Source organism: Leptodactylus fuscus, chromosome 6 (assembly GCF_031893055.1).
Source record: "Leptodactylus fuscus isolate aLepFus1 chromosome 6, aLepFus1.hap2, whole genome shotgun sequence".
Taxonomy (NCBI): Eukaryota; Metazoa; Chordata; class Amphibia; order Anura; family Leptodactylidae; genus Leptodactylus; species Leptodactylus fuscus.
Genome location: NC_134270.1, coordinates 57,495,217 through 57,520,198, shown reverse-complemented (window position 1 = coordinate 57,520,198; position 24,982 = coordinate 57,495,217). Strand labels below are relative to the sequence as shown.

Sequence of the window (24,982 nt, the reverse complement as noted above, 5' to 3'; positions counted from 1 at the left end):
TCTCTCAGGGTGGGAGCAGCCGCAGCCTTTTGTCTGAGCACCATTCCTAGCACAGCATGAAGAGGGGACAGCAATAAGTCCGCAGCAAAATGTGTCACAATGCAGAGATGGTCCCATAGCATGCACCGAGCATTGCTCAATATACCCCCCCCCCCCTCCATAATGTGGGGAGGTGGAAGAGACAGATCTGTACTGTGCATACACATCACTGCAAGGTCACAGACACAAACAAACTGAGAGCCACATAAAACACACAGAAGCCTCAGCAGCACTAACCTGGCAGCCATGAGAGGATGAGCCAGCATCATTGCTTGATCCATTCATTCATGCAGAAAAAACAGCAGGGGGCAGGGAAGACAGCGAGCGGGCAGGAGGGCTACTCACCTCCAAATCCATCTCAGTGCCCCCTCCACCTATACAAGGGGGTCTTATCAGGCTGCTCTGATAAAAGAAGGGAAGCCTTTTATTTCAGCTGTTTCTCTGTCACCCTCCTGAAGCTGAGTCTGTACGATGGGAGGGAACAGTCATTCATGGACCACCCCTCCTCCCTGACTCACAGCTGCTCCTGTGCTGCCTTCTTGCCTGTCATTTACACTCTTCCCTTCTAGATTCCCTATTTTTGTTCTTCATCAGGCCGATCTAGTTCAGTTACGGCTCCTTGGATGCAGTGCCACCATCCTGCTGCCACCCTCGCTGATGCCAGCTTGTCACATGACCTCACACCTGTGCATCTAAATGCAGCAATATAATGCCTGGCCTGAGTAGGAGTGACTGTCAATGCAGTATTTACCACCATCTAATCCTCTGGATGAGCCGCACACACGGGTCACCAAAATGTCAGAAAACTCAAGATTGCAAGATACCAATTAAGTTCCAAAATAACTACTGCAGAAAATATCAAGAATAAAATATGCATCTGCTTCCCCGGTATAACAACAAGAGTTTGCTGTGGATGCAGTTACATTCATTGACTCCTCATGTCTCAGGTTAGTCATACAGAGTCCAGTGCAATGTTTTACCTTTAGCATATGTCCAAATGACAATTGGGGGGACAGGACAAAGACACAGAGGGACAGGAAAATGAGACACTGACATATGAGGTGAAAGGACAATGTGACTTGGGGTGTCACTTACAAAAATAAAATGTACAAAGAAATCCCTTCTCCTTGACTTTTGTAGTAAAGCAAAATCTTGAGGTGCAATATTATATAAACACAATGCCATTTGTGCCACTCCAGCAGACCCATGGCAGTAAGTGTCACAAAGAGAAGTGACAAGAGAAGCCATAGATGAATGTGATCACTACACTTATGGAGCTTTTATCTAAGGCTTCAGCAGGCTCACAGTATAATGTGAAACACTGACCATCTGTCCCTTACAAAGTCTACCCTATGTTACTCCAGACGCTTACAAAGCATCTCTTGATGGCAGCTTTCCACCCTGAATCTGCATTCCAGCATTACCAGCGCCACAGCTGGCCCACACATGGCCTTCAGACTTCTTACCACAAATGCTACCTTTCAATAAATAAACTGCTAAATAAATCACCTGGGGCAATGAAACATGGGAAACCAGATTATACTGTGTAATAAGACCCACCCAAACCATGCTGTACCTTCTGGATCTTTATTTATGCCACTACTTGCCTTCTCTGCTTTATTTATGTAATGCCATGGCTGACCCATTGTACCAAGCGAGCACTTTCACTTATTTGCTCACAAGCATAAGCTCTTGTGAGCAGGGTCCTCACTACTACTGTGAAAAGGGAGTCTGTCAGCAAGGAAATCAAGATCAAAATAATGACAGTACCATGTAGGGTAGACAAAGATGTCTATCCTGGATACAAGATGTGATACGGTTATATGTTATAGGTTCTATATGGTATACGGCAGCACAGATGAGTCTGGAAATTCTTGCTAAAGATGTGTCCCTTCTTGAGCCTTGTCAATTGGTCAAAATGTCTTTAATCCCATCCCGCTCGGCGACATGAAAATTGGAATTTTATTCTTGTGTAAATTAACTGAGAAGGTCTTTAAGGATGTTTCTGCTGCTGCTGGGGCTTCATTCTCTGCTCTAGACAATCGCCCCAGCTCCTGCCCAGCTCCACCACCCATTACTTTAGTGACATCTCCCATTTTGTCCACAGATCTAAATTGGAAAGTAAAGTCACAGCAGCAGCAGAAACACTGCTAAAGCCCTCAGCTAGTTTGCATAAGAATTAAACACCAATGTGAATGAAAACGGATCTGCAATGCAGAATGAGAAAGGCATCTTTGGAAAGCAGTTCTACAAGGTGCTGTCATTTGTCTGTTACCAATATTCCTGCTGACTCCCTTTAATATGACAATTCATTTGTTATTCTACAATGTCTGATTTTGCTTGTACAAGAACCGCAGTGCTGCAGAATATGTGGGCACTACATAAATAAAAATTAATATAATAATAATTAATAATTTTATTTAAGCTAAATTCACATCTGTATCAGAGTCTCTGGCGCTCTGTGTGGCAGAAACTCAATGACAGACCAAAAGAGTGGCTACAGCAGAGCAGGTGTGAAGCGAGCGTACAGCTAAGGCCTGTATAGTGGCAAGGGTACTCCCTGCGGGTTCCTACGATAGTGCTTTATGTATTCTGTGTACTACCATAGGTTAATGCTCACATCTGCATCAAAGGCTCCATCAGGAGTCTCCATTGAAAAGTCAGTCAAAAAACAAGTAGAAATATTTCCTGGGTTTTGGAGTCGGCAGGCCAATTCACCAACTCTGACTCCTTCATAAATGGCTGACAAGCACTCAGAAGCAGTAAAGATCCTAGAATTCAAGAGAATGATTGAATTCCTAGGACAGTAAATATATAACATACTATACATCTAATTCATTATATAATATTAATAATTCTATAAATAATTCTCTCATTTTGAAGCTCCAGTCAATAACTTTATGGAGGAGAATAATAAAATCTCATTCACTTTGTTGGTACTGTAAAATGCAGCGTTTTTTTCCCACTGCAGCTAAAAATGCTCTGATCCAGTAATGTGGGGCCTTAGCCTAATCTTCTAGGAGAAAATACCTTTGTAATACACCATTGGGTACATTATGCCATGACGTCTGAGAAAAAAAAAACTTTTTATGCTTCCACTTTGAAATTGGAGGCACAAGTAGGTATAATACGAGTACCATAGTAAATCTCTATATAACTCAGATTCTTAGGCTTCGTTTGGCATGTAACAGTTGATAATGAACTAGAGATCTTTGCACACATTGCACTTTATTCAAGGAGTTTTCCATAATACTAGTAGTATAGTTTGTCAGCTCTGACTAGCCAACTTGGGGTCAATTTCACTATTCTTATATACATTTACTGATTAAAGTGTTTTGTTTTTTCCCCAGAACTTCCATATCAATGACCTATCCCTTAGGATCCATTCACACAGAGGAAAATGGTGAGGAATTTAGTGTGGAATTTCAGCGATGAAATTCCACACTAAATTCCTCACCATTTTCCTCCGTGTAAATGCACCCTTAAGATATCTGATTGGTGAGGGTTTTGACACCAGGGACCCCCACTGATCAGCTGCTTCCAGTGAAGTCATATTTATTAGTCACATGACCTATCTGCAGCTCAGTACATTCATGTGAATAGGGATTATCTGCAAAACAAAGAGCAGTCTCTTTGCCATGTTCGGCACGGATGCAGTGCTCATCCCACCAAAGCTACAGTCAACAGTCTTCAATCAGTTATAGGGTTCCCAGATGTCAGATCGCCACCAATCAGATACTGATAGCCTATCCTAAGGCCAGGTCATCAATATTTAACCCTCCACAAACTGCTTCAAATGTATACATTTGTGCAGACCATTTGTGCCTCTAGAGTTCATTCATATATGAATTTCTATATTTACTTGCACTATGTACTTAGTTGTTAGTGTTTTGTGTTTGTATCCTTAGGGATCATGTACAGTATATTTGTTTAGTAAATATGAATGATCCCTTATGAAGCTGCTTGTTCACCTCACCCTCTGCACATTCAGAATCTCCCACTCACACATCACCTCCTCACCGTGCTTTTCTATAGGTTAACCCACAAGGTTCTGTCCTGGGACCACTACTGTCCTCCATCTACACCCTCTGCCTTGGAAAACTCTAAAGAGTCCCATGGTTTTCAATACTGTAAATGTAGTGGTAACGTTTGCGCCAGAGAGATACATCTTTTGTTGGAGTACTGTTACTGGCCCAGACAAGACCACTCTGTTTCCGGAGTTCCACAATGTCTGGCAGCTGAAGCCTCCGTCCTCTCCTCTCACTTTTTCACACTCAACATGGAACAATGGGGTTCATCATGTTCTCCCCACTCACCTATCAAAATTAATAGTGCCACCCTTACCCCAGTCCCAGAAGTCGATAGCCTTGGGGTAACCTTCAATTCTATCCTATACTTCAAGCCTCACATCCAAGCTTTCAGGATCTCCTATCGGCTCCTTTTTCACCTCTGAAACTACAAAAATGCTAGTCCATGTCCTCACAATCTCCCACTTAGACTACTGTAACCCCCTTCTCCATGGACCTCCCAGCAAATGCTCTAACCCTCTCTCCTGTCCACCTTAAACTTTGACTCTTGCTTAATCGATCTCTTCCTCCATTTTTCATCAGCCTCTCCTCTCTGCAAACCCCATTACTGGCTATCCATCGCCAAGCAAATAGAGTTCAAAATATTACAACTGACAAACATGACCATCCTCAATCTCTCCCCTTCCATAAATTTTTGATGTAATCCTCTACCACCTACCCACACATAACCTCTGATCCTCTCAAGACCTCCAACACCTTTTTGCTCTTCACACAAGACTTCTTTTGAGCATCCCCCATACGGAACTCACTAGCAAGACACATAAGACCACATAATCACAAGTTTCAAGAAGACCTTGAAGACTCTTCAGGCAGGCTTATAAACTTCAATAGTACTACTGCCATCATGCCACCCATCTTAAGGGCTAGTTCACACAGGAGACAGGATGGTGTATTTTGGTCATGATTTTGACGCAGGAAGCCGCTTCAGAATAGGACCAAATTGCACCTGCCGCACATCCGACAGTCGCGGCCTCCCGCTCCGGAGTAGGCTCAAATGAATGGGCCTAGTCCGGAGGGTGCTACGACAAGGCGGAATCCGCCTGAAGAAAGGGCAGCTCGCTTCTTTTTTCTGTGAGCGGGAACATACCCCTCACGGAAAAAAGGAAGCTAGCGGTCTGCAAAGACCTCTATTGTGAGGAGGCGGATTCGGACATGGATTCAGCGCCAAAATCTGCCCCCTCTTTGCCCGTGTGAACGAGCCCTAACAGTTTCTACTCTCACCTACTGTCTTACTGTATTGAAAGCCCTTGCCGATAATAAAAAACTGATTTCATGTTGACACTGCAATGGAGTCAACTTCGCAAATGTGAATGGCCAAGAAACACTGTTACTAGAGCATGCTGTGTTTTCAGCCTTCTCCAAATGGATGGACAGACCATTTATGCAGCTATACTCTAAGGTAAGGGAGCACACTGCCAAGCAACTAGTAATGTCTATTAGACAGATGCAAGAGACTTCAATTCCATGGCTCACACTTACTGGTGGAGTAACATAAAAAGGTAAGCGAGGGGCCTGAATACTGTCCTTGAACAGGGGCCCTCCGTTGTCTCGCTGTCTGTGTCTTCCACCATGAATTGTGATGGGGCAGTTTTAGCCTATGTTCACATTTGTAAGGACCTTCTGTTGCAGATTTCACTGAACATAAAGGACTAGAGGCCTGCATACAGCACTATTTTGTCCCATAATGGAAACACGATCCGTGTCCATACTGCAAAGGATACAGTACTTCAATTATTTTCATTGTTTTGATCCTATAAGGCAGCAGAATGGAAATAATGCAGTTGTGAACATAGACTTAGGCTGTATACACATGACCGTGAAAACAGTCATATGACAATATGTCGTTTTGTAATGTTTTTCAACAATGTCAGTGAAAGGCTCTATTCACACGTCAGATTTTTGACAGACTATTTTTCACAGCCAACAATATAAACTGTGTAAAATAAAGGTCGGACAGCACTCCGAGTGATTTATAAAGTGCTTGCTTTTTATTATATCAAGTGCAGGAATTTCAATACAGCCACTTTTATGCCAGGTTCACACTAGTGCTCACCTCTCTGACGTTCGGGTCTGCATGGGAACCTGCAAGAAGGAGAGCCCGGCTGCTAAAAAAGTGGTTACCTGCGGACTCCATAAACTATAATGGGGTCTGCCAGGCTTCCCTAATTTAATACTTAAACCAGCTGAGAGAAAGGTCCTCAGTGCAGGACTTACCTCTCCGCTGATTTTAGATGGAAACTACGGAGACTCCAACGCAGATGTGAACCTAGCCTGAGAAGTAAAAAAAAAAATTCTTGGATACAAAGGCTTTTCTGGTATGGCAATGTTTCTGGTATGGCTGCCCTTCATCAGGCATAAAAGAGTTAGATGTAGGTGTCTGGTGCCAGGAAGGGCGACCAGTAACCGCCAACAGTAACTGACATGCTCTATCTTTGTCTGTCAAAATGGACATAGATAGAGCCATATAAACAGACGCATAGACATACATGGATTTCATAATAGTTGTGTGATTTATCATGTGAATACTTATTGACATGATTATTATGAGGACTTGAACAGACCAAGGCAGATGTTTTTCACGGAGGTTAGGTACTGTGGTAGTAGTGGGGTAAGTCAGCTGTACACTGTAGTACTTCTGAAGCGCCATTTTATTTGCTGTTCGGCTGCTACAGTAATTTACTGCAATGGACCATTGAATGCAATTCTTCAGGACATGCGGCAAATCTCAAGGGACAAACCGAGAATACACAAATACAGTATAATCTGCAGGCAACATGCTATAGAGCAGGAATAGCTGAGCAGATTGATCAATAGTTTTGTGGAAATAGATTCAGTATAAGATGTCATTTATTCATTAATATCTCAGCTCATTCTGGGCTTAGTTGTTGAGTGGTGACTGACAGCCATCTCTGTGTGCATAGGCATACATGGAGGACTGTCAATCACTGACCCTTCGTTCACATCTGCGTTGGTATTCCGTGCGCGGGAATCCGCATAGGGACTCCCCGAACGGAATACCAAACGCAATTGCAAGCGCTGTGCAGTAAAAGCACAAGGATCCCCATAGACTATAATGGGGTCCGTATGCTTGCCGCAGGGATTATCCGGACACGAAAGTAGTTCACATTCTACTTTCCTGTCCGCATGATTCGTGCGGGCAGTGCGCGCCAAGCACACGAACCCCATTATATTCTATAGGGTCCGTGTGCTTTTATTGCACAGCGCTTGCATTTGCATTTGGTATTCCATTCAGGGTGTCCCAATGCGGACTCCCCCGCACGGAATACCAACGCAGATGTGAACGGGGGGTGAGGCCACCTGCTGGATTACAAACCCAAGAATCATCAGAGTTAAAACATTACATGACAGCTTATATTGAATATTTTTCTACATGAATCTACTCAGCTTCTCCTGCTCTATAATTTGCTGCCTGCAGACTGAACAACATGTTCTGTATGAGGCCCAATCCCTTAGCGGTTAAATTACAGGAGGCACCCGCAGTAAGAATCCATGTGCAAACTGTGTTTGCAGGGCTACATTGATGCAGTTTCCCCCAAAACTTCAAGAGTAGCTGTCTCCTGCCAGAAGATGCTGGGAGACTCAGAGCTGGAGATACCTTTATATGGCAGCACCTGTGCAGTACAACAACTGGGTATTACTTGGAGAGGTCACAGGAGATTGCACGTATAAATGATGTCTCATTTGTCCTCATTTTCTTTGTCACTAAAAATTTGTCCAGATTGAGTGTGTAATATAACCAATGGTCTGGGCCTTAACATTTAAATGGCTGAAAACTAAAGCTCTGTTCAAAGCTCATTTAGGTTGGAGGTTTCCCCCGCCATATACTATCTACAGCTACTACTGTATAGCCATACAGTGACATACATAAGACACAACATATACTGCACAATATTATACTCTGTCACTGGAAACCATTGTAAACCCTTCTTCTTTACAGTGAAGAAAGGTACAATATACAGACACTTATCAGAACAGAGGTCACACTCATTTTTTTTCTTGAACAGTAAAAAACATTCCTCTTAACATTTTTGAGAATTTTTTTTAAGCCAAAGAGAAGTTTGTAATTTGCAGTAAATAAAACTCTCTGCATTTTGCAGTACCAGCAAGGTGAATGAGATTTTGGTTAATCTTATCCACATATTGTGGGGAAAAAAAGAGAACTACGGGAAAGCTTCTTTTTATAAAAGTGTGCATTTTTTTTAAAACGCAGCATGTAAATTTTGCTGCAGAATCGCAAGCTTTTTCCGTGGAGATTTCATAGGAGAAGAAAAAAAGCAGAGATAAAAGCAGCAAAAACTCAATGAAAACACTGCAGAAAAAAAAAGTGATGCACTTTCGCTACGTGGGGTCACGCATTATGGCCACTTGAATTGGACCTTAGGTCCCTTACAAACAACCGTAGTGTGCGTCAGTGTGCTATCCGTGTGTTTCAAGGATAGCACACTAACCCATTCTTTTCTAAGGGCCCATACACATGACGGTGATTTTCACGGTCCCGTGTGTGGGCCAACAGTCCGGGCCGCATTAGATAGGACAGATCCTATTCCTATCCTATATTGCAGCCTGCGCTTCCGTGGCTCCTATTCATTTAGTGAATAGGAGCCAAGGAAGCGCAGCCCATGCACAAGTGGCACACACAGACATCACCATTTCCCCTGTTTGCAGCCCATGCTTTTAAATCAAGGCAGGCCGGTTGCAGCATGGTGATCAGCAACTGGCCTAAGGCTGGGTTCACATCTGCAACCAGAGCAGCACAGGGAAACTCATGGAAGTGCCAGATGTAGCACATAATGTACACAAATGATGACCCATGGTCCCTATAGACTATAATGGGGTATTATCAGAAAGCTTTTCATTTTGCAAATTGAGCTTTAGTAAAATAAACAGGTCTTCACAGTTTAACGGCACACTAGTGTTGGGTGTGCAAATAATGAAAAGAACTTCATTCCATATGTGACATTAGATCCTTTAGGCTGAGTGCACACAGGGTTTTTTGGTCCAGAAACTGACGCGGAGGCCGCCTCAGTTTCCGGACCAAAAAACGGGTAGCATTCCGCTTCGGATTAGGCCCAATGAATGGGCCTAGTCGGGAGGAGGGAGTGTTTTCAGGCCGATTCATGAGGTGAAGCCGCCTGAAGAAAGAGCATGTCCGTTCTTTTTCCTGGGAGCCGGAACAAAAGGCTTCCGGCAAAAAGACCTGTCCGGCTCCCATTGATTTCAATGGGAGCCATCTTTTTGGTCAGGATTTTGACGTGTATTCGGCCTCAAAATCCTGACCAAAAAACTCTGTGTGAACTCAGCCTTAGAGTAGTGCTTTTTTACATTTATGTCGCCTTGATAATTTATAGTTAGTCTATTACCTCTCCCCTCTGTCATCATCAGGTTACAGAGCATATTATAGTGATAAACATCATACCATTGTTACATATGTCACGTTTGTGAATTTGGAGCATCTTTAAAGTCTTATGCAAATTAGGCAGTTGGTGCACTGAGGGCGGACCTTCAGCCCTGGGGTCTTTGTTCTTGCTGCTAAAGCAGGATGGGTGAAGTCATAACATTGGGAAGATCAACTCCCACTGCACAGGAGAGAGCAGACAGATGATGGTAGGGGTCCGAGTGGCAAGAGCAGTGCTCCAGGGAAGTGACGATCCTCCCCTAAGTAGTGCTCCAACTACCTTACTTCCATAACACTTCAAAGACATTTTTTTCCAATTCTACAAACTTGACAAAATATTACAAAGGTATGCTGTTTCTCACTGTAACCTAATGATAAATGAATATGTTTGGGGGAGGTAATAGACTTCTTTTAATACAATGAGGGATCCCCTAGACTTATAATTATGTCCAGACTGATTCTCTACAACAAAAACCCAGAATTGACTCTCGTAGATGCAGCACTGCAGTCCTATTCACTGTATAGTGGAGGTTACAGGGAAATGAGGTTCTGCTCTTACTACTTGTATAGAAGATGCCTGCATACGATCCCCATACATTGTGCCAGCTGTCAAGGCCTGGAGGCTGCAGAAACAGCTGATCTAAGTGGTGTCCGGGTTTAGGAATCCTACAGAATATCATTTGGGACCAGAAAACTGCTTTAGGTGCGGGGAAAAGTCTCATACATATTAATACGAATGAAACCTTTTCCCAAAATATAAAACTGCCTGCACAGATTTTACCGCAACCTCTGTTCTTGACAATAGACGGGTGAATGGATGACACATCAAGGTATACACTGAGGAGTACCATCAATATATAGCCCTGATGTAGTCAAAAACTAGATGTGAACAGAACCTAATGATAGGGCAAAGACAGAAAAGCCTGAAGGGAAGGCCTGCGCATGGTCAATGCATTAACCTCAGGATACAAGCGTGGGAATATCATTCTAGGCAATTGTTTTGTTTTTGTCACTATACATATAATGTGTGTTTCGATCTATTTAATGGATTAAAGCTGCTTTGATGACGGGCTCTGCTATATAAAATAAAAGACTTTTTGCCACATTTAGAAACCAAAACACCTATAGGAAGATTACACTGCAACCAAATGTTACGTTACACTGAGTATAATGATACAGACAGCAATGTTTAACTACTACACATACAACAAGGCAAAGGCGGCAGACGACCTACAGTCCACATCAATACAACCATATGTATGGGTACTACTATTCAATACAGAAAATGGAGCCATTCGTAGTGTCAGGTCTGTATCAGGCTCTACAGACTCAGAGACAAGACAGTTAACCTATCACATATATATATATATATATATATATATATATATATATATATACATACATACACACACCTATGTATCTACAGCAATGCAAAATTTGAGATTAAGAATAAATAAAACAAAACAGACCAATAAAGTGAATCTTATAACCACAGGAGCACTCAGCAGACGTATACAATGAATGGGGGGGGGGCGGACGTTTTAGCAGGATGGGATGTGACGGCACACAGTATATATAACACACTATGCATTCTGACCACAGGGAGATGAATCATATAAATACTCGACAATTATAGTTTCGCCACAGAAAAACCACAATCTATGGACACTGCGCAGTATAATCTCAGTACAAACTAAGCAGTAATTCAAGAATAAAACGCCAGTATTATAGAAGGGTCATATATAGCAGCACTGGAAAGAGAAATATTACAAGGTAAGCAAACTACAGAACATAATTCCAATAAAGCGGGGCAGAGTTGTTCATGGTGACAGCATTATGTGCTTTTACATAGGACTGCAGGATAATCTTCTGCATTATCTTAATCTGTACAACATACTTAAAGCAGAAATGTAGTTCTAGCACACAAAGCTGTGCAGAGGACAGGTCCACACCTTTATATGCAGGTACCTATGTGACTTTGCTGCAATGTATCTGCACAATGTGATGGGCAGTCTGCAGGATCAGATAGTGCTCGGAGAGGATAGCCCGATGGGGCAGGACCTTTTAGCCAGTCCAGCATGATGTAATGAGGGCCAATGTGGTTACTGTTAAATACCGGCTTGTTAATTGTCCTGGAGGGGGGTACAATGGGCATAATCTCAAACACAAACTAATGCCTTATAATCCCTCAACTAATTTCTTGAAGGAAGATAAAGCATCACTAGAAGGGGTAACATTTACAAAGTCCCGTCTGCTGGTTACAAGTTGCATTGTTATTGCAGAATTATTAATTTGTGTTGACAATCTTGATGGTGGAGGAAAATAATAAAATCGCGTGATATGGGGTATGGCCGGTCTTCTGTAGCAATGGCAAGGCAGAGTTAACACGTAAAAGCCAGGAAAATAGGGGGGCTGAGAGAAGATATTAATCCTGGAGGTCTGAGGGAGGGGTGGAAAGGAAGCAGGATAAATGTTAAGAGGATTATAGGCTCCGTCTACAGATGGCATCCGACAGTCTCCCTGCTCTCTCACTTCTCACCATACATTTTACATGGCATAGCCGTCCCAGACTCCATAGGAGGTCTACAACCTATAAACTTCCAAAGTTATCGAAATGGTGTGATAAAAGGGGAAAGGTCAGAGTATACTCACATGAGTCCAGAAACTAGAAAGCTTCCCACTTACCTCAAGGTCAAAGTACATAATGACAGGGGCTATTGGCTATCTGGAATGAAATATGTAGCTGCGAACACGTCCGCCTTATGGCCCCATGTCCCTTTATTGTGTGCTGTATTAATGGAACGCTGTTTTATTAGGCAGTGATAACAGACATTGTAAGCGACAAGGCAGACATGGGAAAACTGCAGACAGGGGGAGATATGGCCCATAACAAAAAGTGGATGGACTTAACCCCTTGGATGGGGGAGGGGGGCACACATGGGGTTAAATCATCATTAAATTTGCAGGAACGGGAAGGAAGACTTACAAAAGGGGAGATGGGTCATAATGGAAAGCAAAAGTTAACTTTTCTCTTTCATGTCAGAGAAATAAGAACTTTCAACAAAAGGGAAGAGGATGGGGTGGAGGTTTTGTGGTGGCACCTGATGTGTCATACAAGGGCACATGCAGGGGCAGGCCGTGTTCACACAGGGCAGCCTTGCTGCAGTTTAGCCTGAATATTATTTAGTGGAGACATACAATGAGGACAATTAAACTTGTGCAAATTGTTATGTTTTAAAAGTGCAAAACCTGCCCTGTGTGAACCTGGCCTGAATGTTCAGCGCTGGCACATGGAGTTCAGCAATGTACTGCATCACATAGAGGGCACATGCAGAGGGCTACACAGGAGTGGGCACAATCCAGGAGGCTGCCCCTGAGACTTCAACAAACTATGGTAAACTACTAGGTAGCGGTGCGGCTCCTGAAGCTGTCTGAACTAGGACTAATCTAACACATTACTTGGAGGGCACGGAGCATGAAAAACCTGCAAGCCATGGTGCGTCCTCCCAGGAGCTGGGCACAGTGCGGCTCTTCAGTCCATGGAGATGCTCCTGACAGCTGCAGTCTGGCAGGAAGTGCTGCAGAGAACGAGGAATCACAAGCCAACTTCCCTCAGCCCATAGCCAAACCATGAGAGGGGGCATACTATGGAGGGGGAGGGGGCAAGGTGCTAAAGGTGCAAGGTGTGGGGAAGGAGCAGAGACTCTGCTTACCAGACAAGCCTGAACCCTTTCATTAGTGCAGGATGGCTAAATCCCTGGGCACATTGCAGCCTGCCCCCTCAGTGCTGTCTGTAGTCCAGGACATATTGGACGAGGCGACTGACAGGCCTGCTTGGTAATGTATATGTCCCCTCTTGTCCTCTCTCTGCCACCAGTGCTGGAGAACACGGCTCTGCTGCTGCTGCTGCTACTGCTGACAGTCTCGCCTGAGCATGTGCAGAATGGAGAGAGATGTGGGAAACACAGGCACAATTGGCATTCCTGCCAGACACGGATTCTGAGTGGGGGGAGCAGAGGGGGGTCCTCAGAGTAGGGGCAAGAAGTTTCCCGGGTCCCCGGTGTGGAGTGCAGGGGCTGTGCCCTCCCTATGGCGCGCACTAATTACCGGGACACGTCCAGTCAGTCAGCCTGAAAATACCGTCTGCTCCCTATACTTAGCGGTACCGCACACACCGCAGCACAAGCGACTTTTTTCGTCTTTCCTGTTGTGCAGGATCTTTTACATCGGCCGCTAAAAAAAAAAAAGACTTTGATTTACTGCCACACATGGAAACCGTCAAGAAATCTCAGTCAGAGAGATATTTTACATTCAGTGTCATGATGTCACAGCTGTGTTCTCCTGCTGTAGCTCATGACGTCACACTTCCACTAACATACTCCTGTTATGTTCTCATGATGTCACACCTCAGCTAATGCTTCATGTGTTGCCAATGTAATAATACTAAGTGTCATGACATCACAGCTCAGTCAGGGTGCTCATGTTGTGACTAATGACATCGCACCGCTACCAGTGTTCTCATGCTAGGTCTCATCTGGTGACACGTCGGCCATTGTTCTCATCAGATGAAAACTAAACTAAAAGTTATCAGTTTACGCTATAAAAAATAGATCCGTTTGATTTTGTTTTAGACAGACACAAAAAGTATGGTCTACTACGATTTTGGCTATTTTTTGTCCAAAAAATTTTTTTTTTCTTCTTAACATTTAAATCTATACATTTGCATCCTTAACCACTTCAGTACCGGGCCAATTTGTGGTCCAGGACCAGACACATTTTAGGTTTATTTTGTATGTGCGGTTTTGAGGGCTGTAACATTTTTCTCGTATGTCTCAGTCAACTAATTTTTGCATCTTTTTTTCAGGGACACATAGGGCTTTATTTTTATGTTGTTTTTATTTTCATATGTTTTTTTTAAAAAATTATATCTAGGAAAATATAAACATAATAGGAGGGAAATTGTGTCTGGTTTTCAATTTATTTTTTTTTTATTTAATAACACAAAGTGTCACTGAAAAACTTTATAAAATAGTTTTTCCTCTCCGTTACGGTAATTTTTATTTTGTATGGTGTCGTCGGGGGTGGGGCTATAACCTTTAATAACGGCGTTTTATTAGCGTATTATTTTTTTATTATTTTATTTAAAATTTTTAAAAACTTTTTTTTTTTTTTTCCAGATTGTGTCCCCATAAGGTGATAAGAGACCTTTGGGGACATCTGATCACTTTTTTTTTTGTTACAGAGGCTGATTTCCCCTGCAACTGAGGCTGGTACATTTAGCCTCAGTTGCAGGAGGAATACAGCCTCCTGCATGCTGTATACACAGTATACAGAGCTGATCTGGGTCCTGTAGGACCCAGCAGCTCTTGCAAGACGCTGCTCCCGGCAGATCACATGGCCGCTGGGTCAGAGGGCGGCCGCATCATGGTGGTGCCCATAGCCGTGTATACAGCTCTCATTGAGCGCTGTATTCACAGCGATCGAGATGGCAGGGAAGGGAATAAACCTTCCCTGCCATCTCTGTGGGAGCTCCGGCTGAAGTTACAGCTCCCAGCTTCAGTAACTGCACGATCTCCGTGCAGCTGCTGTGTTCTGACTGGATGTATCAGTACGTCCTGTCAGAACAAGGCAACCACTTCCCGGACGTATAAAGTCATAAATACAGTATTTTGACTGCTGAGGTTTATGTTACCTGCAAAGTGGATGGGGTACTGGGAAATCCCATCCACACATTGCAGAAAAAATCCACAGCGGAAAAGCTGCGTTTTTGACAATCTCAGTATGTCAGTTATACATACGGAACGCTGCCATTTTCCATACAGGTATAATAGAGACAGAAAGAGGGAAACTCTGCTGAGTTTCTGTGAAAAAACTGTGAAGCATTTCCGCAGCGATTTTTTGCTGAGTCTTGCTATATGGGACCTTAGGGTAAGGCCGGTTACAGACGACCATGCAAGGGGGACCCCAGCTATGTTTCCGCAGCTTCTCTCATTAAATGAATAGGAGCCACAGAAGCACGGTCCAAAAAATAGGACCCGTTCTTATTTTACAGCCTGGACTGTCGGTCCACACACGGGGCCATGAAGTTCACAGTCGTGTGTACGGGCCCATTGAAATGAATGGGTCGGTGTGCTATCCATGGAATACACAAATAGCACACTGAACACGACCCATGGTTGTCTTCAACCGGCCTTAAAGGGGTTTTCCAGGCAAAAATATTTTTTAAAAAAAGGTCTGTTAGTGTTTAGAGATGAGCAAAAGGCATTCGATCGAATTGATATTCGATCGAATATCAGGCCGTTCGAGGTATTCGATTACAATCGAATACAATGAGGCAAACGCACTAAAAATTTGTATCCCCTCCCACCATCCCTGGCGCTTTTGCACCAATAACTGTGCAGGGGAGGTAGCACAGGAACTATATACAGGGCTTTAGATTAATGGTAAATTTTTAATTTATCTCGGACAACCCCCTCTAAAAAGATTTTCTAGACGGATATAAAAAATGGGATCTCAATACAGCCTAACGGAGTTATATTAACCATATGTTTCGTTACAGACATAAAGTTTGGATTTTTTTAGTGCTAGTACAAGATGCCATGAAACACTTAAAAAAAAAAAATAAAAAAATAAAAAATTTAGCATTTTTTGTGGTGGTATTTTTGGGAAAATAATATTATTCAGCCTTCATTAAAGAAAAACATACCTAGGGCATGCTCCAATTGATACAAACTATGAACTAAAAAAATGCACAAAAAGTGAGCAAAAACAGCACAAAAACGCTATAGAGTAGATTCACTAATATTGTGTGTCAGTGGCAGTTCGCATCACAAACTGATCTGTTTTACAGATTAAAAAATACCCAAAAAACCTGGTGCTAAAAACGGATGGAATCTGATGACAATCTGCTTAAACTGAGCCAATGTCAAATAAAAACTGATCAATTTCTATAATACAAAAATGTAGGTGATGACATCTGTGAGCCTTCCATTCCCCTTTGAAGTTCCGTTCTGATGTCACGGAGCAGGATAAGACTGTTCTATGATCAATGAAATGGAGTATCGGAGAGCCTAGGCCTGAGTACTTAGTTGTGCGCATGACAATTACCGTATGTATACAGATGGTCAACTGTTTCCACCCATTTTAATTTGTTTATCGCACTGTGTTTTTGTGTATGTAAAACTGATCAATTAAACTGATGATCAAAAATGTGATGTAAAAATCCCCTAAAACAGTGCAAACAGACTAGGAAGTCAAACTACAGGATTTAGGCAGTGTAAAAAAAACTTTGCAGGCAGAGTTCTCTTTTCAACTTTTATCAGGTTAGTTATCTAGTTAATTATCTGTTTTCACGTAAACCCCCTCACAAATGTACAGCACCATGGAGTTAATGGCGCTATAATAAAGAAAATAAATAATCATTAGGGCTAGTTCACACGGGGACACGATGAGGATTTTGACAGTGGAATCCACGGTATAATCCTCCTCCATACAATGTTAGTCTATGTAGACTGCTAGCTTCTTTTTTTTTTTTTTTCTGCTAGCAGAGAAAAAGAAGCGACATGACCTTTCTTCAGGCATTTTCCGCCTGAAGAAAGCAATAGAAGTGAATGGGAGGCAAAAACCGCGCGGTTTCACACGGAGGAAAGTGGTGAGGAATTTTGTGTGGAATATCAGTATGTTCCTTTTCTTGCAGCGCTGAAATTCCACACCAAATTCCTCACCGTTTTCTTCCATTTGAATGACCCCTTAAAGAGGACCTTTTATGTTCTCGGGCACCTGCAGTTTTATATACATGAGTCCCCCTTTGACAACAATAACAAAGGATTATGTCCCGCCCTTCCTATTTCCGGTCGAAGATCTCTTTCCGGTTTTGAGAGTTTGCCATGTCTAGCAGTGGTATAGGCATACTGTTTCGTGGTTACGACGAGCCTGCTGCAGAACCTCATTTGCTGAATGCTATACAGTATATATATATTCATTTGCCGAATGCTATATATATGTATAGCATTCGGCAAATGAACACTGATTCTGCAGCAGGCACGTCCTTGCTACGGGCAGGCAAGAGTTTTTCTCATTGGAATGAATAGTCCGATGTTAGACTCCGCCTCCTCAGACGAGCCTCTGGCAGAACCAGCGTTGATTGGCCAAATCACTGGCCAATCAACGCTGGTCTATTCATTTCAATGAGAAAAAGTCAACTGGTAACAGCATACTTACCTGCTCGTAGCAAGGACGAGCCTCCTACACAATCAGCCTTTATTTGCCAAATGCTATACACTGTATAGCATTCAGCAAATTAGGTTCTGCAGCAGGCTCGTCGTAACCCGAGGACCATACCTGAAGTACATACCCAGCCCTGGTTAATTCATTAAGGAACCAGAAGTTTTCTTGCGCATGCGTCAACCGGATGTTCGCAGGGGGACTCATGTATACCGCTAGAAAGCCGACAGTGCGCTGAGTTCGGCTTTCCCATTATGTGCTGCTGGTAAATAGCCATCGGTGCCGTTACCGTAGCTCTTCAGTGTCAGAAGGGCATTTCTGACAGTCTGTGAGGGAAGCCCCTCCTGACAGTAGAGTCCATAGCTCTGTACTGTCAAAGGGGATGTTCCTTACCACCAAGCAATAACGCTTAGCGGTATGGAACACCCCCTTCAGTACTAGTATATGGACGAGTACTGTCAGGAGGCACTGGGGGAGTCATCACTGGGCTCTAAACAACATCCCCTCTGACAGTACAGAGCTATGGACCCTACTGAATATGTTATGAATATGGTTTGTACAGCGCTGCGGAATATGCTGGCGCTATATAAATAAAATTTCTTATTATTATTATAAGGTTTGTCTTATAAGGAGTCTCTTGTGTCTTCTGAAAGGCAAAACAGTTGTGTGATGCAATCATGAACTTTGCATGTGTGATGAAGGTTTTGTGATCCATATCTGGATTTGGCTTTGAAAAACTACAACAAAAAACCTAAGGGCTAGTTCACACGGGGACATGGACGCTGATTTTGACAGCAGATTTTGCGGCCAAATCAGCGTCCATACAATGTCCACACTTTGTGAACTGCTCCCGCTGCGACCATCGCGGTCGCGGCTTTCACCTCCGCTGTCAGCTCAAATGAATGAGCCGACATGGAGGGCGCTGCGGCTGGGCGGAAGCCGCGGCTCATCGGCTTCCGCCCGAAAGATAGGTCATGTCGCTTCTTTTTCTGCTAGCGAGCTAGTAGAAAAAAAAAAGTGAGTAGTTCACATAGGGATACATTGTATGGACGCTGATTTGGCCGTGAAATCCGCTGTCAAAATCAGCGTCCATGTCCCCGTGTTCTTGACCTTAAGGTCCATTGTGTAAAAAAAACGAAAAACAAACTTCTCTTTGTGTAGCCAGTTATACATTAAAGTAAAAAACTATAAACAAATTACCAACACAATCCAGTTGAATATGAAATTACAGGCATATCATACCTGCCAACTCTCCTTTTCTCATGATTGGATACACCTGGCTATGAAGTTCAAAGCTCACTGAGGTTACAAAACCAATTTTGTGCTTCAGTAAGTCAGTAAAAAGTAGTTAGGAGTATTCAAATCAATAAAGTGATAAGGGTGCCCATACTTTTGCACCGGTTAAATTTTGGTTTAATGCATATTGCGCATTTTCTGTTAGTACAATAAACCTAATTTCAATCCTGAAATATTACTGTGTCCATCAGTTATTAGATATATCAAACTGAAATGGCTGTTGCAAATACCAAAATATTTAGAACTAAAAATGATTAAGATTAATAGGGGTGCCCAAACTTTTTCATAGGACTGTATATATCTATTAAAGACTTACTGCAGAACATTTCACAAGCAGGCAGACCGAGAGAAGGATTCGGCTCAAAATATGACACTATGTCTTCAACAGAAAAAGACTTAGGAGTTATGAGTTACATTGATGTCTATAAGATGACAACCTCAGCTCTGGTATGAAACTACGATGGACATGCAGAACACCTCTGTGCAATATCTTAAGAAGCTGGTGAGTGTAAGTCTGACTGTGAGACTATCTGACCTGTAATATGTGTAAGAAAAGAAGATAAATATAGGACACAGGAGTTGTGAACGTAGGGCATCTGACCATCTGTTCCCTGTGTCAGATGACTGATCACAGCCAATCAAGTCTGTGCAATCTCTGTCAGGTGACACTGCTGAGCTGTCACTCCTAGTAAGCATCACATTCTCTGCGTCTTCTGCTCTGCTATCGCAGTGCCATGGACAATGATGTGGTCACACAGTTAAGTGACCAGGTCACCTTGGCACTGTGCCAGGCTACGTCTACATTTCTATTGGAAATATGGAACAAGCAGCTCCGACCATTCTGTGTCAGCATCTAAAAAGGTGACACTAGGTTGAGACACAGAAGCAACGTGTCACCACATCTATTCACAGACTCAGCAACTGGGTTTACAGTGCGGCGCCTCGGGCAAAGCTGACTCATTTCAAGCACCAGGGAAGTGCAGATAATTAGGGCAGAGCAGGTGCCAGGAAGATGACGCCTTCTATGCATCTTCATTAGAATCGCTTTCTTAATGCAGGGAGAAGATTTGTGGAAGTTGTACCTCAGTGTGTGGTCAGACATAAATGCCAGGTTGTAGGGCAGAAGGGTCCACAGACACTGTGGCACCAGTAAATATAGTGTATAGAGGCAGGAGACACATCACACAGTGGCTGAAAATAAGCGGTGTGCTGAACAGCCAGCATATTCATTGCCTGAACTGTGATGTCACAGAGGTATGAGGCATGAAGTGTCTCACTGCTCTGTGACAATAACTATCCATCATGAAATGACCACTAGCTAAAATCTCCTTTGCTGTAAACAAAAGTCATCAACAATTTTCTCTTAATTTTTCAGTTATATATAGCAACAAAATATTCTGCGGCACTGCGTAAACCGGATATAAATAAATCTTAAGCAGGGAAGTTTTCTGCATCCTGTAGATGAGATTTGTTAAAATTTTATCCACTTTGCTGCAACTGTATTCCACTGTGAGTTTTCTGCCCACAAATCCAGATGGAAAGTCTGCAGCTACTTTTCCATATAGTATCAGGCGACGACTTTAATCTCTATGACAGAGTTTTCCCACACCAGATGTGTCATCTGTATTTTAAGAACTGTAGAACTCAGGTGAACACAGTCATGTGATAGTTAAAGGGTTATTCCCATCTCAGCAAATCGCTCCCTAGATGAGAATAACTGCTCTCTAACCACATCGGACTCCTCTTCATTTTCTGGCCCTCCGGCTTCCCACAGCGGAAAGCTGAAGCAGAGCTGCGGTTGTCTCTTGCAGATTTGGTCCAGATAAATGAGCCCAAGTAATGCTCTCTCACGTCCCGTAGACTCCATCATGCCTGTGACTGAATTGGACATGCAATCAGTGGCAAGATCAAGCAGGATGCTTTTTTTTCCCCAACATGTTAAAATTGTGGAACAAAAATTTTCTTCATAAAAAAAAAGTACTTAAAGGGGTTTTCCAGGCAGAATTATTATTATTATTATTATTATTTTTAAGAAAGGTCTGTTAGTGCTAGTGATGGATTAATAAATATACCCATATACCTTTAGCAGTGATTTCTCGGTGTATCTGGTTGCTGCTGCATCCTCTGCATTTGTTTACAGGTGTAACTTCCAGATGTGCAGCTTCCTCTTCAACTTCTGCACTAGTTCCATCTCACTCAGCCCCCCCTCTTCTCTCACTCCATTCCACCCCCCTGTCTCCCTAGCTAAGCTATCCCACCCACTAACCCCTCCCCATATCGCTAGCTAACCTATCCCGCCCATTACTAGCTCCTCCCAACCTCCTCCCAATCTCTCCAGCTAGATATCCCACCCACTACTAGCTCCTCCCCCGTCCCGCTAGCTAAGCTATTTCATCCTCTGCTAGCAGAGAGGAAGAGGGGAGGAGCTGTTTCTGGACATAGGAAAGCTGGTAAGTATTGATGGGGATTTTTTTAAATTGAAGTAAATTAGAACTTAGGTGGGGAGGGGTCTAGTTTAGGGGTTAATTCTTACTCTATCTTGGACAACCACTTTAAAGGGGTTGTCCCATCACAAGGATCCTATCTATACTGCTTGTTAATGTGAATTTAAGACTTTTCCTAAATACACTGCTTCAGCAAAACTGCTTTGTTTGTCCATTATCTTACTTTATTCAATTCATTGTTGACACAGCCCTTGACTTATCTGCTCAAAAGTCAAGTGATGTATCTGCCTGCTCTCAGGGGGGAGGGAGGAGGGGCTAAGTGCACGGGAGCAAGCCTGTGTTTCTAGCTATTCCTGTGTCTACATCACGTGAACTAGCTTCCTGCACTCAGATAGGGGAGAGGAGCTGCTTTCATTTCTGAACTCGTCTTCTGTTCTCCCAGTTAACAGGCTAGCTAATTCAATTGTGTTCATTATGGCAGAGACAGGCAGTCTCTGTATGTAACACAGAATGGAGTTGCTCCTGCCTGTACTTCATAGTCCAATATTGTGCATATAGTGTTTTTGAGGACCTTTGATGACATCACAGACCCTTCAGCCGCCCCATAGGATCACGCTATGCGTTGGATGGAGCTACATGCTAATTTGGGGGTGGAGCTAAATGGCAGGTTGCATGTGAAACCCCGCCCACCAAATGACGCATGAAACCAGGAAGAAAGAAGATTTTACAGCAGTGAAGACTGGTGAGTATGCGACGTGGGAATACCCCTTTATAAAGATTCAGAAAATCTGGAGAAATCCTTGTGTCCAATGGACAAAGCTGACGATCAATATGGGATGCTAATGATCTACAGGCCCTACAGCACTGCATTAAAAACAAGCATAAATTAGTAATGCAGATCTCTGCATGGGCTGAAGAATACTTCCAGAAATCATTTGAATCATTTGTCTATGAACACAGTTCACTGTATAGTCTACAACTACAAGTTAAAGCTGAATCATGCAAAGAAGCAGCTATGTCAACATAGTCCAGAGACGTCACCTTTTCTGGGCCAAACCTTATTTAAAATGGACTGAGGCAAAATGGAAAACTGTTCTTTGTTCAGATGAATCAAAATTTGAAAGTCTTTATGAAAAACACGAGCGCTGTGTCCTGAAGATTCAAGAAGAGAGGAACCATCCAGCTTGTTAGCATCAGTGAAAAATACAAAAACCTGCACCTCTGACAGTATAGGGATGCATTAGTGCCTAGGGCAGGAGCAGCTTACACATCTTGAAAGGCACTATAAATTCTGAGCAGTATATAAAGGTTTTAGAACAACATATGCTGCCATCTAAGGGCTCTTGCATATTTCAGTAAGACAATGCTAATCTACATACTCCATCCATCACAACAGCATGGCTTTGCTGAAGAAATGTCCAGGGCCAGTAGTCCAGATCTTTCACCAATAGAAAACATTTGATACATTATGAAACAAAAAAGCCAGGACTGTTGAGTAGCTAGAATCGGATAAGAATGGGATAACATGTTTACAGACTGTTGTAAAAGGAAGAGGGTATGCCAAACAATGGTAGAAATGGCCGTCCCAACTTTTTTTTTTTTTTTTTTTTTAGATGTGTTGCTGCCTTCACTTTGTAATGTTTTTTTTTTTTTTTTTGGCGCCGCCCCCTGAGAGGCTGGCTGCCTTTGATGCAGTGCTCCAAGCTGGGAGCAAACTTTTTCTTTCGTTTTTCACTCTTTTTCTCTATATCTTCAAGAATCCGGTAACCAAGCAATCTAGCACTATGAATTTAGCAACTATAAATCGAATGGAAGACCCTGTGGAGTTTTTTGTTCCTTTTGTTTCCATTGTAAAGCATGGACTCAAGACCTGATTCAGCTGGTTTCCACATGTGCCTGTTACCATCCCCCCAGCTAGGACAGCATGGCTCAACATGCGGCATGGAAGAGAAACCTACATGGAAATGCGGACTTCTTCGTTCAAGGAGATGATTTCTGGCGTCAATTGCTGATGTGTGAAGATGCTACAGCTGACTGGTATTTCTTTCTATTACTGTGGACACGTGGGACACTGTTACAACCTGGGAACCTACCATCACCCACCTACCCCAGGAGTTATGGAAGCTTGGCAAGAGAGCAGCACCATGTATACCTGGATGGTCTCTGACTTCCTTGGGGCAGTAGAACACTGTGGTAAGGAGGAGGAGGAGGGCTTGTGATGAAGGACATTTGGGGCATTTTTTGTGGTTAAAAGGACAATAGTGCTGATGCAAGATACCGAACTATCAGCTGTGAGCAGGAGATCTCACCACCTACCAAAGGAACTGCCACATGTTATCATGATAGCTGCTTATGTCCCCCACCTCTGCAAAATTTCTGCTTGTTATATCCACATGCTGTGACCCCCCTCCTCGTGTCCTACAACCAAGTCGGCTGTATTATTATTATTATTATAATTATTATTATTATTATTAACATCAATCTGCACAGAGAACTAAATGATCCTGCAGTATGTCTGTGTTTCTTTCTTTTTTAGTTGCTATGATTCCTAGGATTTCTCTATCTGCCATGAGCTTCTATGTGTTTCTCTCTTGTTATATACTACTGTACCATCTATGAAACTGTATCACTGAAATTTCCCCATTGTGGGACTATTAAAGGAATTAAAGGAATATCTTATCTTAATTGAGTTAATTTTTTCAAATGAAATGGAAAAAAGGCCAACTTCTGATACAAGTTCTGTGTTCTATTATGAATAAATCAGATTTCCAAATTACACATTCTTGTCACAACTTTTTTGGAATTGAGGTGATAAATTCCAATACAGGTAGTCCTCGGGTTCCGACGGTGTCGGGTTACGACGTTTCGTGGTTACGACAGCTCCCTTGTAACAGAAAACTGCCAGCACTCCCAGCTAGTAAGGACTAGCCTGCGGAAAATCAATGCTGGTTCTGCAGCAGGCTCGTCCTTGCTCATCGGAAGAGAGCTGGCAGCTTGCTGATACAAGTGAGCTTGTAAAATAAAACCCTGAAACAGAATGTGAAACTTACCGAACGGTGCAGGGTGGGCGGGCGGGCATTCAGGCCTCCTCTTCCTCCGATGTCCTGACCACTTCCTCCGGCGCTCGCGAACTGATAATGGCCTGGGCGCATGCGCAGTATCATAATGCTTCTATTACGGCTACTGCGCATGCGCCCAGGCCATTATCAGTTTGCGAGCACCGGAGGAGGAGGACGGAACATCGGAGGAAGAGGAGGCCTGAATGCCCGCCCTCCCACCCTGCACCGTACGGTAAGTTTCACATTCTGTTTCAGGGTTTTATTTTAAGGGGGGGGGGGGTAGTTCCGAGCCGCTGCACACTAAATCACGTTGATCCGTTCCTACGCGGCGTCGGTATGGTAGGTTTCCGACTTACATCGAAATTCGGTTTACGACGCCGCGCAAGAACGGATCAACGTCGTAAGTCGAGGACTACC

At 43.1% G+C, this 24,982-nt stretch overlaps 1 protein-coding gene across 12 annotated transcripts in view; it reads right to left on the bottom strand.

The window, feature by feature from the left end:
- Window positions 1-24,982, bottom strand: part of GRAMD1B (GRAM domain containing 1B) — a 193,296-nt gene that overhangs the window by 62,516 nt on the left and 105,798 nt on the right. For 2 of the 12 annotated variants that reach the window (XM_075280031.1, XM_075280035.1), the window contains exon 1: window positions 277-855. The exons of 7 other annotated variants lie outside the window; for them this stretch is intronic. In XM_075280031.1, coding sequence (XP_075136132.1) covers window positions 277-320 — 44 coding nt within the window. In that variant the 5' untranslated portion in view covers window positions 321-855. Of the gene's footprint in view, window positions 1-276; window positions 856-13,027; window positions 13,122-13,256; window positions 13,541-24,982 lie in introns of those variants that run through there. 3 more of the 12 variants (XM_075280034.1, XM_075280032.1, XM_075280039.1) reach the window with 3 other exon arrangements.